This window comes from Erpetoichthys calabaricus, chromosome 11 (assembly GCF_900747795.2).
Source record: "Erpetoichthys calabaricus chromosome 11, fErpCal1.3, whole genome shotgun sequence".
NCBI lineage: Eukaryota > Metazoa > Chordata > Cladistia > Polypteriformes > Polypteridae > Erpetoichthys > Erpetoichthys calabaricus.
In genome coordinates, this window is record NC_041404.2 from 162,696,798 (window position 1) to 162,712,124 (window position 15,327).

Here is a 15,327-nt window from a genome sequence, read left to right on the forward strand (position 1 = left end):
ATGAGGTCTGCAGACAATTCCTTTGACTTCATGCTTGGTTTGTGCTCTGACATGAACTGTCAACTGTGGGACCTTATATAGACAGGTGTGTGCCTTTCCAAATCATGTCCAGTCAACTGAATTTGCAAAAACCTCAAGTAAACTTTTATCACGTTGTCATTATGGGGTGTTGTGTGTAGAATTCTGAGGAAAAAAATGAATTTAATCCATTTTGGAATAAGGCTGTAACATAACAAAATGTGGAAAAAGTGATGCGCTGTGAATACTTTCCGGGTGCACTGTATATCCATCCAAGATTTGAGATGGACTGATTTCCAGCCACACCCCCACACTCCTTGCTAAAATTCCCAGGAAATCTCAGCCAGTTAAAAAACTGATAAATACTGAGAGGCTGTGAGAAGTATTGACTTCAAAAACTGCTGGTACACATGGAAAATCTCCCACTTCTCCAAATAGCAAAACGCAGAACTGCCAGTATGGAATAATGGTGGGCATTCCAAAAGTCCACTTCAATCACTGCAACAAAGTTGAAGAAATATTAATCACGCTCCCATTTTCAGTCATGTCTTTTGCAATTACAGCATTAAGGGTTGCCCATCTCTACTGCATTATAACAAAAGACAATACACTTCTGCAGATAATGATGGAAACGGGAAACTGTTTTCCAGCTCATCGGTCATAACAGGCTTTCCAAGACAAAACAGTTCTTTCCATAATAGCAAGTCTATCTTTATTTCTTGGCAGGTATATCAAGTATGTTACATGCTCTCGTTTGGCTGTTTTTTCTATCCATCACATCTTTTCTGGAATACACCTTGACAGAAACAACAGATGGTAAGTGAGATACATATTTTACTGATCTAATGGAAGTCTCTAAATTAGCCAATGTCTATTTGATATAGTGCCTGTCTCAGTATGTCTTATGCAAAATTAAAGGACAGTACAAGCCATTCATTTACAAGTAAAATCAACCACAAAATTACACAATAATTATAAGATGAGCCAAGGAATAATAATAATAATAATTCTTTGCATTTATATAGTGCTTTTCTCACTACTCAAAGCACTCAGCAATTGCAGGTTAAGGGCCTTCAAATAGCATATAAAAATACATGGTACATTTACAGCTGACATTTCAAGCCATGGAATAAACAGACAAAAGTGTCTGATTAAGTGATTGCAGACTAAAGTGAATATGGAGCCAACTGCCAAACTTGAGGTTTACAGTCATGTCATATGCTTTAATTACAATGGGGCCACACTCCCTGCTAGATTATACAGATATCCCATTACAATGCAAAGAAAATACAATTCTGCCTTTTGTCAAATTTGTTTCCATAATATATTTTTTGGTGCAGATTGTATCGTTTACAAATAACACTGTGCACGTTCGTAGGCTGTACACTTGATAACTGGCAGTATATTTAACAAGGAAATAGCAAAGTCAGAACTGACACCAACATGGTACGTGGTAGAGGACAGTCTCAGCATGGGAACCTCTGCTGCCCCAGTAATGACACATCAGGAGGAACCACAGTGAAAGAGTGGGTTTGGTAACCAGGAAGGGAGTCTACAGGATTCCTCCAGGAAAAGAAAGGACAGCAAGTGGGGTCCATGCAGGGTCTAATAGCTTGGTACTGATGGCACAGAGTAGGTCACACAGCACACACTAAAGATGCTTTAACCTCCAACAAACAGGCATTAGACACTGAAGGAAAGCCTTTGAAAAATCTCCATGCCAGCTGTTGATAGCAGACAGTACCCATCGAGGAAGTTCAGGAATTTGTTGTGCATTTAAGAAAGCAGGTAGAATGCCAAGCTACTTTTCAAGATGGGTCCTTTGGAGGTGGCTTGAGAATGCCTGGTTATATCAGTGTGTTTTAGATTCAGTCCTGGGGGGCTCCGGTGCCTGCAGGTTTTTGTGTCAGCTATTTTCACCCTCAGTGAGTCATTTTACCTCCAACTGATCTGATTATTTAATTAGGTGCGCTTTCTTTATTGCTTTGTTGTGCATTCAGGAAAACATAGTAGTGAGAGATTTATAGCATGTTAATAATAAATTTAGAAATATTTAAAGTTTGCTACAATACTTAACACTCTTTGGTCCTTTTTCTATTAATTCAACTTTTTTTCTCTGCATTTTGCTACCTTAATGGCGGTCTAATAATGACAATAAATGCCATCAGAACTAAACAAATGATATTGAATGCTGAAAGGGTGCAGCTAACCATAATGTGCTCATAAGTAAATAATGCCTTAAATTACCAAAACACTTGAAAAAGGAGGACTGAAACTCATTATATTGTTAAAAACATAAAACATGTTAAAAAATGGTAAAATATTCAAGTGCATTCTGTAACGTAGCTGTTTTGGAAGTTGGGATGTTTTAATTCCTGTTTATTTCCTTCATATACATTTTTGTTTGTGAAGTAATTTGTAACAATATTACATTAAAGATAACAATGATATTTGAATGAGATTACATGCATTTGTAGTATACAGAAATACACATTTTTAAAGAACATTTTACAATATTGCGTTGATAGAAACTGAGCCCAGATAGGCTTGTGAGCCTTTCTCAGGCACCAGATTCCAGTTCAAATATTATAAAAACAGAATCTTTTGATGTACGACTATTAGTTGTTTTTTGAAAGGGTCTATGGCTAATTGAATCTTATATTTCTTAAACATACATTTTTTGAATAAATCATCTAATGTAAAGATAAAATGTAAGGTAAAGTCCTCCTGCTCATACCTGGCTGCACACACGACTTTGCAGCGAGATTTGTTTTGCCATCAGGGAGAGCTGCTGAATCTGAGATGTAAAAAAAGAAAATGTACAAGTTAGGGAGCAGCCTTGTGATGGTCTGTGGTGATGGCTGCCTAAATCTACTCGAACCCTTCTTTAAGTATTAACCCTACCTTTACTATAAAATATACAAGTTAAAATACTGCTATGAGAAGTTCACTTTAAAAATGCATTTTTCTTAGAATACATTGTCCAAATGAAAGTATATGTGGGTTAAAGGGGTTCTTTATTTCTGTGACATTTCTGAGCAGTTACTTTTGCATTATAATATTTTCTGATCATTGTAATTATTTATTTCATGGTGCTGCAAGGTTATATTGTTTTACATGTGGGTGCCGCCACATTGCTGCATGCTGCACCCAGAAGGAAGGAGTGCAGTTTCAGACAGCGCTGTGTCTTATGTCATTAGCGTAACCTCTTAAAAGCCACCATAACAATTTATTCCCATGCAACAAACAAAAATGCTTGGTACATTCTGTTAAATACTTCGCAAACCCAATTCTGTAATTTCTGGATTGACACCAAAAACACAGCAACTAGCAAATAACAGCTTGCCAAATTCAGGAAGTTGTCCAATTGAGAACAGAAGATGCTTGGGATGAAAAGATAAAGGCACAGGACTGAACAGGAGAACCACTGGGTTAGAGACTGCTTAAACCTGGCATACTTGGAGCTTACAAAGTGACTTGGGGATTTGTTTAAAAATCACTTCTTACCAGTGGAAAAATGAGGCTAGCGGTACTGAGAGTGAGAAAGATAAAATGTGATTTTGAAGAGTACCTGATAGCATTTTGGGGCAAACAGCCAGAGTCAACAACCTGTGAAGGGGGCATGGTTGCTTTTTTGTTTTGTTTTGTTTTCTTTTATTTTCTTTATCAAATTCTATTTTTGCTTTTGCATTTTGGTTAATAAACATGTCATTATTGATAAACCTTTCCTTTTCATAAGCATTATCTGTATTCAAAGAGACAGTAGTGTGTATGCCATCTATTGATAAATATGAGTATCTGCTCTCAAAAATGTATTTAGTATTGTCTCCTTAAATGACTTAAACTCAGTCAACACAATGTGGTCAAGGTGGATCAAATACATTTGCTTATGTTCAATAAACTAACACTCCCTCAACATTGTTGTATTTTACTGCATTTAATAACTCCAATATATATTTTTAAGTAGTATGAACTAAATGCTGCTTCCCTCAGGGAGGCACTACAGGAGTGTGAAATCACGCACCACAAGACTGTCACATAGTTTTTTTCCACAAGCAATCAGACTTCTCAACAATGCTAAAAGTTAAAGTCAATCCAAACCACAACTCATAGCCTCATAAATGGAACTGACAGCTTGCAGTATGTCATCAGGCACTGAGCACCTTATTTTGTAATCTTATAATTGTAGCTGCTATTTGTTTTTATATTTCTTTTGTCTTTCTATCTTTATATATGAAGGTGAGCAAGCAAAGTAAGAATTTCATTACATGGTTTTAACATGTGTTTTTACTGTGTATATGACAATAAACTTCTTGTATCTTGTATCTTGGAAATGGACATATATAAAAGATACAGTACATCACAGCATTTTGTCTTTACTTAACTGAACAGTAGTGCCCAAAAGTTTTGGCAGTGACACAAATCTTTTGTTTTGCAACATTTATGGCTTCTGTTTTTGTGTTGGCAATTCACATTGTTTTTATATGATTGTGCTGAGTGATCAGATGCATATTAAATAATTGCAAAGAGCTTTATTAGCATAAAATGTATTTAATTTATCACAAAAACCCTTTTTCGGTTATTTTGGCCCTGGCACAAAATGATCAGCTAAAAGCGTCCAGCAAGCGCCAGGACCGTCTCCTCCTGAGTAGTCAGCTACAGAGTCGTGTTGCCACCAGTGCAGAGCTTGCTCAGTGTTGGCAGCAGGTGGGTGTGAGGGCATCTGTGAGTGAAGCAAAGACTTTTGGACAGCAGCCTTGTGTCAAGAAGGGCAGCAAAGAAGACACCTCTTTCCAAGAAAAACATCAAGGACAGACTGAAATTCAGCAGAAGACAAAGTTATTTTTTTGGATGAATCCTCCTCACTGTACCAACAGTGAAGCATCATGAGACAATCCATGTGTGGGGTTGCTTCTCATCCAAGGGAGTGGGCTCACTCACAATTCTGCCTAGGGACACTGCAATAAATAAAGAATGGTATCACAACGTCCTTCAAGAGCAACTTCTCTCGTCGATCCATACACAATTCAGTGATGATCTGTGTATTTTCCAGCATGATGGAGCACCATGTCACAAGGCAAAAGTGATAACAAAGTGGTTTGGAGCTCATAACATTGAAAGATTGGACCACCAACCAGGAAACTCCTCAGATCTTAATTTCATTGAGAACCGGTGATCATTTCTCAGAAAGTGGGTGGACAAGCAGAACCCCACGAATTGTGATCAATTCCAAGCACTAAAAAGGCAAGAATGGATCAGCATCAGTCAGGATTTGGCCCAGAAGTTGATAGATAGATAGATAGATAGATAGATAGATAGATAGATAGATAGATAGATAGATAGATAGATAGATAGATAGATAGATAGATAGATAGATAGATAGATAGATAGATAGATAGATAGATAGATAGATAGATAGATAGATAGATAGATAGATAGATAGATAGATAGATAGATAGATAGATAGATACTTTATTAATCCCAGGGGGAAATTCACATACTCCAGCAGCAAAAAATATTAAATTAAAGAGTAATAAAAAAAAATGCAGGTAAAAAACAGACAATAACTTGAATAATGTTCAACGTTTACCCCCTCTGGTGGAACTGAAGAGTCGCATAGTTTGGGGGAGGAATGATCTTCTCAGTCTGTCAGTGGAGCAGGACAGTGACAACAGTCTGTCGCTGAAACTGCTCCTCTGTCTGGAGATGACACTGTTTAATGGATGTAGTGGATTCAAAATAATTGATAGGAGCCTGCTGAGTGCCCGTTGCTCTGCTACGGATGTCAAACCGTCCAGCTCTATGCCATGGGGGGCCTGGGTCTCCTAAAATCTACCACCAGTTCCTATCCAGTTGATATCCAGCATGCCAGTGTGAATTGCAGAAGTTATGAAGAAGATGGGTCAACACTGTAAATATGGACTGTTTACATACATTTGAAATATTTGCCAATAAAAGCATTGGAAATGTATGCAATTTTTATAATTGCTATTCAGTATACCATAGAAACATGTAAAAAAAATCTGAAAATGCTAAAGCAGCAAAGTTTGCAAAACACAACATTTGTGTCACTGCCAAAACTTTTGACCACTACAGTAGGTAGCAAAACTAATGAATTACATCTTGTGTAATAAATATTCAAACTATGTCAGCATTGTTCAATTTATTAAGAGTGTAGTCATTCAGTTATTACCACTAAGGTAATCAAGATGTGTTTTAGTTGATTGAATTTTTCATGCAGTCTTATCATTGATTAAATTGCTGTTTTGGAAAAAAAGAAAAATATCTGATGTAGGGTGGGTGATGTGTATCAAAAAAGGGTCATAAATTGGCTTCCACAACCCCACAAAACCAATGGCATTTGGAAAAAAATAATTTTATTAAAAGTCTGTCCAAGTATATAAAGTTGTGATGATCCCTTGGAATGTGTTGTCAACAACAAAAGGGGCTGTTCTTTAAGCAAAATATCACACTTTAGGCGAATATGGGATAGTCATGTACATAAAACTTGACTATTTAAAATTTCATCAGCTTAATTTAACTGTGTATAGGGAAAATGAGAATACCAATTCAGTGTAAGATTAACATAAACTTAGTGAGTACTGACAATACAGTAGTCCCTGAGATCGGTTATGCTTCTGTTGAATATCTGAGGGTGCTGTTACAATGGAAATTGTGTTAGTGTGACAGCTAACAGTTATAAATCAATGTAACCAGAAAAAGGTACGTATTACCAGAAAACATCATTATTTTAAGTTGAAATAACTTAAATTAGGTATCCCCAATAGATCAAAAGGCATGAGTGATACAGGTAAAATTCCATTATAATGAATATCTTTACAACAAAATTTTCATTACAACGAAGTATTTTTATGGTCCTGACAACTTCCCCATATGACACGAGTCTATAGAAATCTCTTTACTATGAAGAACATTCAGCAGATACTTTCATTATAACGAAGTGCACAAAAGACCTTGAAATGCCTGAATGAATCATCCACAGAGCAGTTAGTTCTGTGGCCGCAGATCAGTTGTGCACAACGATCCCCAAACAGAAACACTGTAATTTTTTTTTCTTTCTTTAAACTTTCTTTCGAGCTCTCAATTGCTGCAAAAAGAAAAAAGTCATTGCCAGTGAATTCGAATTTTCACCATCGACACTGTCAACTGAAAGACAGAGCAAAAAAAGTAGAAAAATCTCGGGTTGCAAACGTATGTGAACTGCTGCATTTGAAGACGTCGAAAAAGTCATTTGTATGTGGTTCAATGATGCTCGTTCAAGAAACATTCCTATTAATGCGGCACTCATTCAAGAAAATATGAGGTTTGTAAACTCTCTTGGGACCTCCCCCAACTAGACAGCAAGCCGAATAGTGTCCCGAAGTGCAATCTCCGCATCTGTACAGTGCAATAGCAGGCTCACAGATATGCTGCGTCTCTCCGCCAAAGTAAACAGAAAAGATCTCGATGGGTGATGCAAGGTTAGGAGCACGTAAATTGTAAATGCAGATACTGTAACAGGATTACTTGATCACTGACCTGGCCACGATCCTGCCTGACTGCTGTGTCTGTGTATAGCAGAGTGACAGATCACGCTACAATAAATAACTGTGCCGTTCCTGTTTCAAGCTGAATAAAGCTGGTTTTGCTAAAGTACTGAGACTAAGATTCGTGTTTTGGGGTGCAAGAGAGGGACTTATAGCGCGACCCAAATCTTTTATGATTTGCTGCTGTGGCGCTTCGCTGCAGCAATGTGAGCCTCCTATTGCCCTGCCCCAGCAATGGACAAACAATCTTCCAAAGACGCTGCAATCACGCTTCAGGATGCACTTCAGCATGTCGTTCCCATTGGGTGGGGAGTGGGGGGTCTCAAAAGAGTTCAGAAACCTCACAATATGAAGAAGAAATAATGATTCGGCTCCTGACTGATAACTGTGCTGCCCGCAACATGCTTCCACATTTAGATAATGTTCACTTTGAATACCTCCTACCCAATTGCATGGCAGCGCTTCAGCCATTGGATTTGGGCATCATTCGCACCCTGAAAGTGTATTATCACAAGGAAATGCTGTGAAAAATTCTAGTCAGCATAACTTGTAGGCAGGAGGAGATTAAAAGTAACGCGAAAGAAGCTATTGAAATGATTGCAAACGTCTGGATACAAGTTAAAGAAAGCACTATAGTAACAAATACAGAATCTCATTACAACAAAATATTTGTTACAATGAAATATTTTTTAGGTCCCTGGGAGTTCGTTATAACGGAATTTTACCTGTATTACAGAGTGAAATAATAGAAGTTACACCGATTGCAAGAATATCACCATCATCATACTTATTTAACTTTTCTTTCAGATCAAATTGATTTTACATGTCTCAGTGATTATATATATACTGTAACATGTACATTAACGATGAAGGAGGACAGTCCTGAAGAGTCAAATGTGTCCTATCTGGTGGAAGCCGAAGATATGTAAGTTCACTTATTTTTATTGTTATTTTTCACTTTCAGACTAACATTTATTCCATTAATCCATTTTCTTGCCCAATCCTGTAACAGTAATTAAATTGCAAAAAAAAACCCTTAGGCAGTACATTGCAGGACACACACAAATACAAATGACCAGTGGTTTAGGATGATATTCTACTGAATTTCAGTAGTTGGGTGTGTTGGAAGGATTACAATGAAAAATTATCTCTTTTAATCATAAACACTTTTCTCTGTAAAACGAAACTCAAGTACTTAAGTGACTAGCGGTAACCCACCCAAAGTAGGGAAACATACAAAGTCCACCAAAAAGTAATTCTAGTATAAAGTTGAATCGAGACCATAGAGATGTGACACACTAATGTTGTCAGCTCTCCAAAACAATTAGCAAAAAATACCAGGCCTACATCTCATTCATGGTGTCCCACTGAAGAGTTTCCACTTCCCACCCCACACTCCATGCACATAAGTTTCCATTATAAAAGCTTTTGCAAAAATGTGCACACAGAGTGACAGGATGGCAAACAATCTGTTAGGTGTGTTAGCTAAGGTCTCCAGGAGAAACTCAAACAGACATGGGGAAAGAAAATCAGATGCCACTGAGAAGGCAACCAAGTCTGGAATTGAAAAAGAATGTCTGTGCTATGTGTAATATAAAATATCTATCAAAGCCCTAAACTGTACTGACAATATACTGAAATGGGAACAGTGAGCTTGTGTACCTAGTTTTGTTTTATGACATACACAACCCAATGACATAGGTCAGAATTAGCATTCACCAGAACAGAAAATATTACGTTTGTGGACCCACTGAAAAACACTTTAAAAAACAATCATTTCCCTGTATATCTAAAATTGTATATGCTTTCTTGTACTGGTCGCAGCAAATCTATTGTAGATTTTAGGGCTTTCCTAGTTTTATTTTATTTCTACATTTTTTTCAGATATGTATATTTTTTTCTTTAGTAGACATTTTGAAATACTATTAAATTTCTATTTGATTGTGATGAGCCAGACCATCAACACATAACCCCTTCTGAATGTTCTCTCATATTGCCATGTTCCTCCTTAGAACTGTTAGTTAATGTCAGATCTGCTCCATATAACCTGGACTGTTATTGTTATTTTGGAAACAAGATTTTTTTGTCTATTTTGCTTTATGTTAAATATCCAAATGAGAACATTTTTGGGACTGATACATGATCATGAAGTGTTTTCAATATATGGTGGATTCCAGACCCTTTTACTCTCTGCACACTTTGTGTTGTAGATTTAGTTTTAAATGCATACATTTGCCATTGTTGCTCATCAGTCTACACTTAATAACCTATAATGACAAAGTGAAAACATGTTTTCAGAAAGGTTTGCAAATTTAATAAAATTCATATAAGTATTCAGACCCTTCGCTGTGACACTCCAAATTGTGCTAAGGTGCATCCTGTTTGCTTTAATTCTCCATGAGATGCGTCTAGAACTTGATTGGAGTATACTTGGGGCAAACTGAATTGACTGAACATCATTTAGAAAGGATTCAGCCAGTGTATATAAGCTCTTACAATTCATGCTGCATGTCAGGAAAAAGACCAAGCCATGAAGTCTGTTTTTCCTGTGTTGTCATGTTTTTTCCCCCTCCATGTCTGAAAGATGTTCAGATTAGGTTATGTGGTGACTTTATCTTCACCCAGTATGAGACATTTAATTGGATTAAATGGTTCTGAAAATGGATGTATGGTCATTGTGATTAGTATAATATAAAGTTTGATTTGATTGATTGATTGAAGTACACGTATGCTTCATCAGTTTTCTAAAACCACCTTGAACTACACATTTTCCACTACTCGTAATATAGAGTAGTATGTCTAAGCTGTATATATAATTTCAAAACATTTTCTTTTTCAGCATATCAAAGAACAAAGGAAACTGCACAATAGTAAAACATCCTGGGAACTTTCCTGCAAACTGCTCATTAGAAATGGGAGAATCTATGAAGGATTTGGACTCCTATGATATTACTCTTCAGAGAATAGGCAGTGAAAAGACCATAGTTTACTTAAAAGTAATCCCTGAATATTTTCCATCTGAAAACAGTAAGAGACTTTTTAAGTATTTGTTAAGTTTTTTTTTCTTTTCATTTTCAATCCAAAAGGTTCCAGTTATGAATCTTAACATAGGAAATAATTTTTAGAAAGTCATCTGAAACTCAGACTGAGGCTGGAGTGTAATTTGCCAGCTGGCTCCATAACTTGGCAACCCTATTTAGGACTATTTAGGAGAGGACTAGAAAAGATGCCTTACAATAGGACAGCCATGAGAAACTAGATATGTGGGAGCCACTTTAAAACAGAACCCCCAGCCCAGACTGTACAAGAGTTTTGAGTGACTGCGGAGAGACACAGAGCAATGTTGGTAGTAGCAAAAGTTGTATACTGAAAGTAACTTTGTGCAAAATTTTCTTTTTTAACATTTCATCTAAGATGAAGTAGAGGTTTTCTATAACTGATTTTACTAATTCAGGACACTCAAAATCAAATTATCTTCAATCACCAACTTCTTTTTCTTGGCTGCCATGCCAAATAGTAGTTTATGAATTCTGTCCAACCATGTTATCCTTCCACATATTGAAATTTATCCCACTTCTTTAAACAAATACAAATATATTTATAGTCTAAACGCATCAGTGAAAAACTGATGTGTCGTATTAGGCGATGTCACATGCAACAAACACAAGAAAATCTGTGTAAGTTAGCTAGTGGACAATGCACAGATAGATCATGCTAAGAATGAGAAAATAACTAAGCGCTGCCCAACATAAGCAACTGGCCCAACAGGCTATTGCCAAACAACCAAAGATAACATCTATGCTTAAAGCATTAGTGCAAGAGGGATTTGGAAAGTGCTGCCCGTGTCATAAATGGAGCTGGATACTGTATGTCAGGCAAATTGAGCACCACAGCAAATGGGACAGAAAAGAATTATTCTGCTTCCCCTTGTTCACCTCCAGACGACCACAAGCTTATTTATAATATTGTGCCGTGTAACATGACACTCCTACACCCAGGTAGAAATAAGAAAACGCAGTATTTGAATAGAAATAAGTACTGTAAATAATATCAATGGGGTCTCAAAATGCTTCATTATTATATGATAATACCACAGCAGATTTCCTCTGCAACGCAAAAAAATGGCCAAGCATAGCATGGGTATAATGTAAACTTTATTTATTTATTTATTTTATTTTTTAATTTTTTTTTAATTTTTATATATTATGTTTTATTTTTATTTTTATATATCAAAATAAATATAAGAAACAATAACAACAAATAAAAAATACAAAAAAAACAAAACAAAAAAGAAAAAGAAATAAGTAAATAATATCATTGGGGTCTCATTATTATATGATAATACCACAGCAGGTTTCCTCTGCACTGCAACAAATTGGCCAAACACAGCATGGGTATAATGTAGACTTTAAACATTTATTTAAAAGGTTTCTCACCTTAGAGGGGAGGCAAACAAGTCTGTAATACAGGAGAACACCCATGTAGCTTTTTTCTAAGGGCCTACAGAAAAAAAAGTGTTTAATGCAGGAAATTGTCAGTCTGATTTTTTTGGACAAGTGTGATTAGCCAAAATGTAATGGAATCAAAACTTTTCTGAAAGTATTTACATTGCTCTTGTAACAACTGACTGTTTCCAGACTGTCCCCAGTCATGTCACCTGTTCTTTGGGCCACTTGTTTCTATGTACAGAACACCAGCAGGGATAAATTCATTCAAACCAACTCCTCTAATCTTTTGTTTCTTGATTCTCTTCCTTGCCATCATGAGCTGATGGACTCACACGCATTTTGCACTGAAACAATGTGAATTTCACCAGCATCCTTTAGTTTGCATCTGTGTGACACAATTGTTTTATTCATATTGAGCATGAGTGGCACATTCAGGATAGACAAATTTGGATCAGTCACAAAATGTAGTATGAGGCTAAAATCAGTAAACAGGAAATCAGGATAGAGCCATTTTTACCTAGAAGTTCTTAAAAAGCTTGTGCATCTTCAGACAAGAGCTTTTTTTGTTTCTACACCAACATCCAAAAAGTGTTAAATGTGTAAAATGCTAAATATGGGACCATTAAATTTGGGTTCCATTATAAATGCTTTTTTCAGGAAGAGGCCCATATGGCCATTATTGTGGCAGGGCCCAGGAACTCTGTGCTACGCTGCTAAAAACAAGTTCATTGCAGAGCACACTTAAACATATCCAGCCACGTACATCTTCTAAATATTTATGAAGCACTTTTACTTGTATAGGTACAGAAAATCTGGTTACAGTTTAAATATATCCTGGAATGTTACAGACCTGCCATTTTTTAAACCATTTAACTCCAAAAACGTACAAGTAAAAACAGTGTTTGGTTTTGTTTTTACAGTCAAGCCGGTCACTCCTATCAACCTGTCTGTTAATTATGATGAGAAGCAATACAAATTGACTTGGAATACTGGATATGACAGTAATAACTATCTACCACATAATCTGCAGTATGAACTTATGTATTGGCAAAAAGGAAGGAGCTTGCTGGTAAGAATATACTTCTTTCCTTGGTTAATGGCACAAAAGAAAAGTAGCCCGTCTGTAACTCATAGGGTTTGTTATTATTTGTTTTATTGCTCTGTTTTCATAATTACTTTTTTTTATATTTCTGTGCTATTATTCATTGTTAAGGGTGCTATATTAAATAAAAGATAACATATACATCCTTGTTGTGATGTGTCCTAAACTTAGATTTTTATTTTTTTATTTAAAGCAACAGTGTGGCTAAAGATGCTTCATTTATTTTTCTAGAATCCTAAAATAGGAAAGCGCATTAATGACATCACATCTTTAAATATTGGAGAGACTGAATTACAAAAAAGCACTACTTACCTGGCAAGGGTCCGTTCAGCTCCAAACAATATCTCTTACCATGGCCACTGGAGTGAGTGGAGCATAGCCACTGAATGGACAACAAGACCTTCAGGTATATTGAAGATGTATCTTTCTTTTCATCTGTTAAATTCAACTACAAAAAAGTATATATATATTTTTAAAATTTTTCTTTAGCCTGCAGTTATGTGAAAATGTAATTACCCCCTCTTTCTGTTCTATGGTTTACAGCAGTATATAACTTAACAATCATCTGGTCCTCACAAAGCCACATATTAAAACATTGCACTATATAATTTTGTATTGAAATAAAAAAAACATTCAGAATCAATGTAGAAAAAAGTAAGTATACATCATTAGTCACTACCTTGTAGTACCAACTTTTTTTAACAATAAATGTATGTAATTCTCCATATGAGTTCTCACATTGAACTGGAGGGATTCAGGCCCAGATCTCTTTTCAACTGTTTCACTTAATTCGTGTTTCTTCTATGCACAGCTTACTTAGGATCCCACTGCATCCCCATAGAGTTGAGGTCTGGAACGTGCTTGACCATTCCAAAACTTTGATTTCTTTTATTTTTCATCCTTTCTGTTGCAGATTTACTGGTATACTTAGAATCATTTTCCTGTTGTGTGACCTGATTTTAGCCCGGCTTTTACTGTAAGACAGATGGCCTCATATTTTCCTCGAGAATACTGTGTTAAAAAGGAGAGCTCAATTTTGTGTCTTTAAAAACAAGCTCAAATGACCATAAACACTGTTTTTTTGTTATAGGTTTCCTGCTGTGATATGTTTTGTTTGGTTTTCACCAAACATGGCATTGGGCATAATCACCACATGCCTCCAAAATCGTTTTGTCTGTATAGAGGTTCTGTGGTTCATTCAGAAAGAAATTTTCAAAGCTAAGCCGTGCTGTTATATTCTTTTTGGAGAGAGGAAGTGTTGTCCTGCTTACCCTGAAATTAAAGCCAGGATGGTTCTGCCTCATGGATCATAGCTGACTAGTCAACTGTAACATTAACTATGTTAACAGAGGCCTGAAATCCTTCAATATACAGAAGTCTCTGGGTTCTTTGCAGTTTCTCTAAATATCAAGTGTCCTTTTCTTCGGTTGAATCTGCAAGGATATTAACACTTGGGAAGATTGCTGACTGACTTGAATGTTCTTCATTTGTAAATAACCCCGCTCACAGTGGAACTGGCGAAGTTGAGTTTCTTTGGAAATGGGTTATAACTTGTCACAGACTGATGAGCAACAGTAGTTGTATTTTGTCTTTGGCATAAAATCACCATATATCTTAATGGTCTAGACCAGTTTGACAAAGTTTCTGTTTTTATATCAAGGTGGCAGCACTTTGTGATTACCAGCCAATCAAGTGCCCTTGACTAGGAGCCCTAGGCTTTAGTTCATTTCTGAAATGATACAGAAGCAGCAAGGGTGTACTTAATTTTACACAAATGGCTTCTGAAGGCTGGTCTTACTTGGTATTTGTCACCTAAGGTTAGATTTGAGGACTTGAGAATTACATGATTTTAATTATGTATTGGTATGGTAAACCATATAACTCATCTCAAGCAAACTCTGGAAAATTTGTAAGACAGGCATGTGAACAACACTTTCAGGTTAGTCTGCAGTTATTGTAAATATACATTGTGTTAAATTAAAATAAAATTGTGAAGAAATTGTACATCATTTTTTAAGCATTTGCTAAACTTAATCTTACTTAAACAGTAACTGTGATGAAAAAGAAAAACATTCATCCATCCATATCCTAACTACAGGGTCACGGGGGTCTGCTGGAGCCAATCCCAGCCAACACAGGGTGCAAGGCAGGAAACAAACCCCAGGCAGGGCGCCAGCCCACCGCAGGGCACACAGACACACCCACACCCACA

At 36.4% G+C, this 15,327-nt stretch overlaps 1 protein-coding gene across 2 annotated transcripts in view; it reads left to right on the plus strand.

Moving 5' to 3' along the window:
- The window catches only part of LOC114661248 (interleukin-21 receptor-like), a 70,461-nt gene that overhangs the window by 47,100 nt on the left and 8,034 nt on the right, over positions 1–15,327 (plus strand). The window contains exons 2-6 of one of the 2 annotated variants that reach the window (XM_028814462.2): positions 745–834; positions 8,373–8,490; positions 10,405–10,592; positions 12,934–13,082; positions 13,347–13,521. In XM_028814462.2, the coding sequence (XP_028670295.2) occupies positions 756–834; positions 8,373–8,490; positions 10,405–10,592; positions 12,934–13,082; positions 13,347–13,521 (709 nt within the window). In that variant the 5' untranslated portion in view covers positions 745–755. The remainder of the gene's footprint in view (positions 1–744; positions 835–8,372; positions 8,491–10,404; positions 10,593–12,933; positions 13,083–13,346; positions 13,522–15,327) is intronic. The other variant, XM_051933968.1, reaches the window with a different exon arrangement.